This window comes from Bactrocera tryoni, unplaced genomic scaffold, assembly GCF_016617805.1.
Source record: "Bactrocera tryoni isolate S06 unplaced genomic scaffold, CSIRO_BtryS06_freeze2 scaffold_25, whole genome shotgun sequence".
Taxonomy (NCBI): Eukaryota; Metazoa; Arthropoda; class Insecta; order Diptera; family Tephritidae; genus Bactrocera; species Bactrocera tryoni.
In genome coordinates, this window is record NW_024395977.1 from 25,174,965 (window position 1) to 25,185,086 (window position 10,122).

At 41.1% G+C, this 10,122-nt stretch overlaps 1 protein-coding gene across 1 annotated transcript in view; it reads right to left on the bottom strand.

Moving 5' to 3' along the window:
- The window catches only part of LOC120780349, a 209,681-nt gene that overhangs the window by 179,781 nt on the left and 19,778 nt on the right, over positions 1 to 10,122 (bottom strand). The window contains exon 3 of the mRNA XM_040112641.1: positions 649 to 800. Within this exon, the coding sequence (XP_039968575.1) occupies positions 649 to 800 (152 nt within the window). The remainder of the gene's footprint in view (positions 1 to 648; positions 801 to 10,122) is intronic.

A 10,122-nucleotide genomic window follows, 5' to 3' on the forward strand; every position in this document is an offset into this window, starting at 1 on the left:
GACTAGAGTAGTGAGAGTGTAAGAGCCTTCGTGTCGCTGCTACGCACACATGCAAGGGTTTCTAATTACGTCGCTTGATGCTTAAATTTGTTGGCATTATTTTGCTGAAATTTTTTTTTTCGTCGCTATATCCGGTTGAATTCTGAAAAATTTCGTCGGTATAAGTGGTTAGTCGCTAAAAGCGGAGACATACTAAACGGAGGCCCTTTCATATAAGTTTGTATGGGGACCAACCAAGCCATCGAGTTTTCGTCGCAATAACCGGACGGACACTATAAGCGGAGTCGTTATAACCGGATTAGTTATGGAACTTTATAGGTTTTGGGTTAATGGCGATTTGTGGGCGTGGCAATGGTCCGATTACGCCCATCTCCGAACTCGAACTTTGTTTTGTATTAAAAAACCTACATACCAAGTTTCATCGAGACATCTAAATTTTAGTTTTAGGTTATACGTACAACCGTAGGTGAACAAAACTATGAAACTCTGTAGCAACTGGTTGCAAGAGTATAAAAATTACAGATAGTAACGTATTAAAAATGGCCGAAACGACACTCATATCATCCCTATTGGAAAACTGTTATTATTAGTGACATTTAAAATTCTGTTTAAACTTCAGTATATCCTGATTTACAATATGCCACTCACCTCCAAATGGGAATCCAAAATGCGTGGTCCGTTATTTGATTTCTAGCAATATCACTATTTTCGCAGATGAGGTAATAGTAGCAAGAATAATTATCAGATGTACTGGAAAATAGTTTAAGTAATCGCAAGGATTTTTGTGCAATAATATCTAGCTGTAATTAAAAATACGAACAATACATTAATTTTTTTTATAACCACAATATATATGAATATTTTTAAGCTCACAAAACAAAGTTGGCTTTTCAAACTTTAAAAATTTCCGCGACAAAATTATTATTATCAGAAACTTTTTTTTTACTTTTATTGAAAAAATTCCAAATTGCAAATCACTACGTTTAATTATCTATTTGAGATAATCAAACTTTGCCGCAGAAATTTTTAAAGCTTGAAAAGTCAACTTTCTGAATATGTGATGGTTATTTTTGAGAAACGAAAATTAAATGGTGACATTTTAGTTTGAATGAAAATTCCTATGTTAAGTGAATGGGAACCTAAAATATTAACCAGACACAGAATATTTTTAACACATCAGGTACTAAACCTTGAATAGCTGTCCACAAAAAGCATAGCGGATATAAGTAGTTTCATCGAAGGCACAAAGTGGTTTGAACATAAAGGTGAAACGAGATGGAGAGTTTGTAAAAGTCCGCTGAAAGTGCATCAAAATGGCATACCCACCACTAATTGAGCCCAAAGTGGCAGCACTCCTACCCACCTACTAAAAGAACGATAAATCAGTAAATAAATGCGACATTAAATTTTAACCCTAGATTCAGGTGAAACCCCATTTCTCTTCATTCCTACGTTCCAGTGGAAACATAGACGAAATCGCACTAAAAGTACGCATACTCTTCATGTAACACAATTTTAAATTCTATCTGGCCATTTACTTTTCATGTATGCAAATCAATAAAACTTTGCACGAATAGTGCCTTTACGATATACCACTTTGGGAGCTAACGTTGTCAAAATCGGACTGCAACTGTTAAAGCCACCATTTATCGAGGTTCTATAGCGAACAGATCTGAACAAAGCTCAAGGTGTACTGCCTTTGTCGTAAAACATACAAAGACAGCAACATACCCTTTTCTAAATGAATAAGGTCTTAACATCGAGGCCTTTATCTGGAAAGGTCCAGCAAAATGAAAAGCATAATTGCAGCTATATAAAATGCTATAGAAAAACCGGCACTCACCTTTGACAACTTCGAGAAAAAAGCTTAAAAACGTTGACACTTGAAGCGGTTGGGAGCCAGCGAATATGTATGCGCACGGACCGTAAACGAAAGAGGCCTGGCGCCGTCCGTCGGTCCCTTTTGTTGAATATGTGTGGTGTGTTAAGGATGGGATGAAACGGATGGTGCGCATGATGCCGATGTGTTGAGTAGATGTGTGTAGTGTGGTGTGAAGATATGGTGTGGATGTGGTGTGTATGTGTGGGGTGTAGCTATGTTTTATTTAGAGGGGGGCGCAGAAGCTCATTTAACCTTCCAGGCCCCCCTAAACGACTGTTTAGCCTAGAAGGAGCTACAGCTGTTGCAGCGTTGCCACAACGCTGCTCAGACCCGTAGATCGACGAGGTGGTGGTCCAGGCTGTCGACGCCGCAAAGGGGTTCCGCTCCGCTAGTGTGCGCCACGAGCTGCGGATTGGAATCGGGGTATGAGGCCGCGATGGATGGATGGCCGATTCAATTCGCGTGCTGCGCTGCGAAGTAGGCCTGTGGCGTATTTGGCACAGCCCTCGTGACTCACACGCTGCAGTCACATGTGCATGTGACAGGTAGTTATGGCAATGCCCGTGGGCCTGGGCAACTTGCTGCCGTTGCACGGGTCGCATACCCCTAAATATGCCACAATGGTGCAGGCGATGTGGGCGCCGACAGATGGGACACCTTAGGGTCTCCGAAGTTCTTGATGGTTGTGGTGGTGGTCGAGTGCCACCACGAGGTGCGGATTGAAGGACCGCTGCAGGCGCGGTTGCCGGTACAGGTGCCGGCGTTGTTGCAACCACAGTTCGGGGCGCTGGTGTGGGCCCGGTGCGTGGCGCATTGGTAGCCCGAGCGGTTGGCGTGGTTGTAACTGGCGTATCTACCTCCATCGAAATCTGTATAGAGAAGATTGTTGATTGTCTCAGAAAACAGGAGTGCAAGCCGAGCAGAAAATCGTTCGGCTGTCTGTTGTGATTGCAGCTTCTCGACGTCGAACCTTCCGTGTGTTTGTTGGCGTGCGTTTTTTGCTGCACAGAGGCGGGTGCGAATCTTAGCTGCAACAAGATAGTGGTCCGAGTCGATGTTAGGACCTCGGAGCGCACGCACATCTAAAACACTGGAGACGTGTCTTCCGTCTATCACAACATGATCGATCTGGTTGGTAGTTTTTCGATCCGGAGACAGCTAGGTAGCTTGATGAATCTTCTTATGCTGGAATCTAGTACTACAGATAACCATGTTTCGGGACCCGGCGAAGTCATCCAGCCTCAACCCATTTGGGGAAGTTTCGTCGTGGAGGCTGAATTTACCGACCGTAGTACCAAAGATACCTTCTTTGCCCACCCTGGCGTTAAAGTCGCCAAGCTCGATTTTGACATCGTGGCGGGGGCAGTTTCATAAGCGCGCTCCAAGCGCTCAGAAAAGGCATCTTTGGTCACTTCTGTCCTTCTCTTCCGTCAGGGCGTGGACGCAAATCAGCGATATGTTGAAGAACCTCGCTTTGATGCGGATTGTGGCTAGACGTTCATTCACCGGAGTGAATGATACTACTTGGCGACGGAGTCTCTCTCCCACCACGAATCCAACTCCAAACTTGCGCTCCTTTATATTGCCACTGTAGTAAATGTCACAAGGACCTTCTCGTCTCTGTCCTCGTCCCGTCCATCGCATTTCTTGGACGGTGGTGATGTCAACCTTTATTTTCGCGAGGACATCAACCAGCTGGGCGACGGCACCTTCCCAATTAAGGGTCCGGACATTCCAGGTGCATGCCCTCAAATCGTAGCCTTTATTTCGTTTGCCACGGTCGTCATCAAAAAGGGGGTCTCTCATCCGAGGCTGTCGTTTAGATTTCATTGGGGGGGCTTTTTACGTGGCGGGTCCCAAACCCAGCGAACAACCCTATGTAGGGAATGTTTCGCCTTCTCACATTAGCTCGCCTTTGAACGGATGTTTTTTAGGCTACCCAGAGGATACTTGGTCAAAGACCGGAAGCAGTAAGCTGCTTGAGTCATGTGTAAAAGAATCGTTTCTGGCCACTCCCACGTGAATGGCGATCCGAGAACTTTCATCACTTGCGTGAACTTCTACACATAACTCCATCCTCCCAGCCAAATAGTCTCTAGTTCAGAAATTTTAATAGCTGCATTATACCCTGACATCGAGAATTCGCACGAAAATGACAATTGGTTGTGTTCTAGAACAATAGTGTCATTCAGGAATGAATGATAGTGCCAATAAAATAAACAATCTAATTATTCAACAAGTACCAGACAAATAAAAAAATACAAATTCATAGACACCTTGACCAATAACGAATACGCAGTCCATTATCCCCAGAAGTTTTTAATTGATCAAACGCTTCTGGACTGCCACCACATGAAGAAACTTTAAAAATTGGAATTCAAATTATGCTTTTGAAGCATTATAATGGGATAAGGCTGTTTATTAAGGAATTGAAGGACAATTTAATTTTAGCAACCATTATCACCGGCCAAGCAGCTGGTCAAAAGAATAAGCATCAAATATTTTTACTGACTCAATAAATTGATTTTCAGGAGCAGAGAAAGTAAATTATTAGAAAAGGACAGTTTTAACTTAAGAAGCAGGCTGCTACTTATAATAAAAAAGTTGTTTTTAGAAAATTTTGAATCTTTATAAATTTAACAAAAAATTGTATTATAATAAGAATATAAATATCTGTTTTTAAATTATATACATGTACCATATACACCATATTTGAATAAACAAGTTTGAAAATGGGGTTGTTGGGGGATTGTTGATTATTAATCTATCATACAATGATGAATGGGTCGTCGTATTGAGCGACCGTTATTGATAGTTTTCGCCAGTTTATTATTTTTTAATGGTTTGTTATTAGCGTATTTCTCGTTTTAGTGTTTAATTTAGTAATTTTATTATATCGCGATATTATCGGTTCGTTTTTTTTCGGTTTTCGGGTTCGCGGTCGTCGGTGATTGGCAAAAAGCACAGCTCCACGAGCGGTGTGGTTAGTGTTCCGTTTTACGTATGGAGATCCACGACCCGTATGTGACCGTCGGAGCCATAATGTAGCTTTTCTATGCGACCTAGCTGCCACTCGGTAGGGGGTAGACAATCATCATGAATTAGGACACAGTCTCCAAGTTTAGGCGCTTGTTCAGGAGTCTTCCAGCGGTATCTTTTGTGGAGATCCTTTATGTATTCGTCCTTCTATCGGCGGCTGAAATCATGATGGAAAATTTTAATTCGTTCCCATCGATTTAATAGAGATAGCGACTCCACGCCTGACTCAGGAATGGCCAGGATGGGTGCTCCTTTTAGAAAATGCCCTGGAGTTAAGGCGATGAAATCAGAGGGGTCTTGCGATAGTTCTGTGAGTGGCCGTGAATTGAGAACGACTTCAATTCGATTTAATAACGTTGTGAACTCTTCGTAATTGAATTTAAAATTTCCAGCTACCCGTTTGAAATGGGATTCAAAGCTTTTCACAGCTGATTCCCCTAAACCGCCCATACGAGGAGCGTTTGGGGGTATGAATTGCCAATTGATACCTTGAGGGACGTACTTTTGTACGATGTCGGGTGACACTTGTCTTAAAAAATCAAGAAATTGCTTTTCTGTGGCTCGTTGAGCTCCAATAAAGGTTTTGCGATTATCGCTCATGATTTTTGAAGGGTAGCCACGTCGAGCGACGAAGCGAGCAAAAGCCGCGAGAAAAGCCTCCGTCGTCAGATTACTACATAGCTCAAGATGTACTGCCTTTGCCGTGAAACATACAAAGACAGCCACATAGCCTTTCATGAGAGTGGGAGACTTTAACATGGAAGCCTTTACCTGGAAAGGCCCAGCAAAATCAACACCTGTTGTGGTGAAAGGCAGAGCGAAATTGCAGCGTTCAGGTGGAAGTGCTGCCATAATCTGCGTTCGCATCTTCTGTTTGTGCATAGTGCAAGTCTTGCACGTGAAGATGCACTTCTTGATTTGTGGCTTAAGACGGGGGATATAATACTCCTGATGTACCATATGTTGCATGAGGCGATGTTCGGCGTGTAGCATTAAGATGTGGATGTAATGGAGGAATAATGTGGCAAATGGTAACTTCTCTGGAATTATTATGGGGTGGCGTTCATTGTATTTTAGGCTCGAATTAGCGAGCCGACCATTGGCACGAAGCAGACCTTTCGTGTCCAGAAATGGGTTTAGAACTAAGAGTGAGCTCTTTTTATCAATCGGCTTCGATTCTCCTAGTAGTGATGTATCGCGGCTGAAGTAGCGCGCTTGTGTATATGCTATTAGTGCGACCTTTGCCTTTTGTAACTCTAGGTGCGTCACTGTGTTGCATGGGAAATTATGTGATCCTTTTACTTTGCTTTTGAGTTGCCCGACAAATTTGAACATATAAGCAACTACTCTGAGAGCTTTTGGAAACGATGAAAATCGTTCAAGGATGTCGGCATCCTCCAATAGTGTGTGAAAGGTGGCGATTTTTCGACCTTCTGGTGCGATAATGTTGCGCATGGGGGATTGTGACCAAGAATCAGGAGATTCTATCAACCATCGGGGTGACACCTCCACCAGAGGGTGGTGGTGTCAAGGTGCAGTGGCTTGCACCCTCTTGTACCTAGATCGGCAGGATTGTCAGCACTGGCTACGTGACGCCAAGTGGCTGATGCTACTAGGACAAGTATTTGAGACGTTCGGTTAGAAATATTCGTCTTCCATACATGTGGTGGTGTTTCCAACCAGGCTAGTACAATTTCTGAATCGGGCCACATATATAGTTTGCATTTTGTCATGTTTAAATGCATTTACACCCTGGCTACTAATTTGGAAAGTAGTAGTGCGCCACATAACTCAAGTCGTGGGAGACTTATAGTTTTCAAAGGTGCCACCTTAGCTTTTGCTACTAATAAGTGGCTTGTGGTCGTGGTGTCGCTTTGCGTGCGCACATAGATAGTAGCGCAGTATGCCTTTTCAGAGGCGTTACAGAAGCCATGTAACTCGACTTTGTGATCGGGGGAGTAATTTACCCATCGCGGAATTTGAATCTGAGAAATATCATTCAGATTGTTTGCGAACTGGGACCATTTTTCTAAGCGAAGAGGTTTCACACGTTCGTCCCAGTCGGTTCCGTCTAGCCATAATTCCCGTATTAAGATTTTCGCTTGGATCATAATGGGCGAAAGCCATCCTGCGGGGTCGAAAAGTTTTGCCACCGAGGATAAAATCTGTCTTTTTGTGATGGCTGATAGTGCGGATATGGACTCTGTTGTGTATGAGAACTGGTCCGATATCGCATTCCATTGGATGCCTAATGTTTTTGTTGTACTTTCCTTTTCGAATATAGGGAAGTGTCCAACAAATCTTCATTTTTAATATTTTTGAGTATATTTGGGTGATTTGCCGTAATCTTTTTTAAAGGAAACCCTGCGGATTTGAGAGCTTTTATTACCTGTGATAAGGCCTCGTATGCTTGTGGAAGGGTGTGACTCCCAGACAAAATATCGTCTACATACGTTTGAGTTTTCAACACTTCAGTTGCCAGAGGAAATTCTGAACTTGTGTTGTCTGCCAATTCGTGGAGTGTTCGAATGGCTAGATTTGGTGCACAGTTAACGCCAAATGTAACTGTTTTTAGTTTGAAGTCGCGTAAAAGACTGGTGGGGGATCTTCGGAACATAATACGTTGAAAATCGTGGTCGTCTTTATGTACGACTATTTGCCGATACATTTTCTGAACGTCCCCATTGAATACGTATTTGAATATACGCCAATTTAATATCAGAAGCATTAAATGTGGTTGGAATTTGGGTCCCGTAAATAGGATATCATTTAGGGAATTCCCTGAACTAGTGGGTTTCGAGGCATTAAAAACAACTCTTACCTTTGTTGTTTTTTTGCCTGGCTTCACTACTACGTGATGTGGCAGATAAAAAGAGTATTTGCCGTTGACGATTTTCTCGCCTGGGGTCACTTCCTCCATGTGATCTAAATGGTGGTATTCTTCCTCAACTTGAGTTGTCAATGTTGTAACTGGTTCCGCAACTAGTCCACTTAGGACCCATCCGAAAAAGAAATTTTTAGCCAGAAGTGTATTTGTGATTTTCTCAATACCTTCGAGTATTATCTGTGGTATGAGATCGCTGCCTAATAGAAGATCTATTTGAGCGGGGGTGTTGCAGTTTGGGTCTGCTAGCTTTAGGTGTGAAACCTTTAACCAATGCTTGCTATTTATATGATAGCTGGGTAACATATTGGTTAATTGCGTAAGACAATAGCTTCTGTTTGTATGCGCTTATCCGCTTTGGGGGAAAAGAGGGTTAAGGGGCAGATTTTATTTGAGTTTTGAACAACTTTTCCGCCCATTCCCGTGATTTCAAAGTTGGCCAGTTTTGTTGGTAACTTTAGCCTGTTTTGTGCCCTAGCATCATTTATAGCGTATGGTCGTTGTGATCCTTGGTCTATTAAGGCTCTGAGTTTAAACAGTTCTCCTCGGTGTTCGATGGAGACAACTGCTGTGGGTAACAGTACCCTACTGTGATTTTCGCTATGTAGGGTTGGGGTTTTCATCGCCTTTGAGCAGCATGGTGCTTCTTGGCAGTTTTCAGAATTTGTTGTGGCAACTAATCCTGTTGCTCGTTTTACGTTTGCGCTATTTGGGGGTGAGCTGGAAAAATTGGTTATATGTAACATAGAGTGATGTCTTTTATGGCAATAAACGCAATTAAATTTGCTTTCGTAATCTTTAAGCGTAGCGCATGTGACAGACAGTTGGTACATACATAATTTTTTCGTTCTTACGAAATGTTTTCGATCGCTAACATTCATTTTTTTGAATTTTTCGCATGATTTTAGCTTGTGACCTTCTCTACAAAGTTCGTATGACGTTTGCTTATATTGTTCAGAAGTGAACGATTGATTTTTTAAAAAGCTTCTATTTAAATTATTGTGGCTTGGGGTCTGTTGAAGCTTCTATTGAGGTCGTTTTGAACGTTTTTCGTTCTGACTAGTTTTTTATCTACCCTTTCTGCAATTTCATATTTTGTAGTAAGAAATTATTTCATTTGCTGCCACGTTGGGCACTTTCTTCGCGATGAGAGCGGTTGCTCCCACAAAAGTAACGATTTTTCTGGTAATGCAGCTGTGCATATGTTTAGTCCAGAGTTTCTTAAACGTTTTTGACGGTTCTGCTTTTTGTTTTGCGATTTGTATCTGGAACATTTTTTTTTAGCAACTGTTTCCTGTGACTCAATTTCGGAAGAACTACTCGCAGTAACTTCAGACGGATAAAAATGTTCTCTGAACTGCCGCTAAATGGATCTCAAGTACTATCATCGCTTATATTGGTTGTTTCCATTAAAGCTATTAAAGTGGCATTGTGTTCTAAGTTTGGGCACGTCATGTCATTGAAACAGCAACAACAAAAATTAAGTATTTCATAAAATAACCTGCGAGGGTTAAATTTATATAGTTTTAATTTCATGATAGTAATTTTGTGCAATGAATCTAGCAAACAATCACGTTTGTTTGCTAACTCATCTTTTACATTGTGGCACTTATAACTACCCAATGTCAGCACACACTAAGTAAACTTTATTTAAACTTCATTTTATCAATATGACCACAGTAACGAATTTTCCATCATAATGGAAACAATACGATATAACACAGTAGAATAAACTTACCTAATGAAACTAAAGAGTGATAAACCTAAATAACACGTGACTTAAACAAACCGTTATATGTTGTAAATAGGCACAATTCAAAATGTTACACTTCATGTGATACACTAAAGAACCAATTTGATAAAACACTTGGAGACAACTAAAAATGTAACTCTTAAGTTGAGTCGAAAGAAGTCATTTTGAAAACAAAGAGAGAGTCATAACGGTTTTTTTAACGAAAGACTAGACAAATCACTGAACGATTTTTACAGTGGGTAGAGATGACCACTGCACATTATTTTCTTGCAAAAAACTAAAATTTGGAAATTTTGAGTTCTTACACTTTAACGTAACAAGTGCGATATATATACTAATTACTTATGTACATACATACATATATCAAAACATAATTTGTGGTCAGTGTGTGCGGTTCTGTTAATACAATTTTTAATTTGTATTATTTCAAAAATCTATTTGAAACATTGCTATAGAAATATTAATTTTCAATCATATACCTGTTAGACAAAACTTTAAGCTAAAAGCTTCAAGCTCAATTCAAATTAATGCAATGGTCAAATCAAGAGAGGTTTTTTTTTTTTC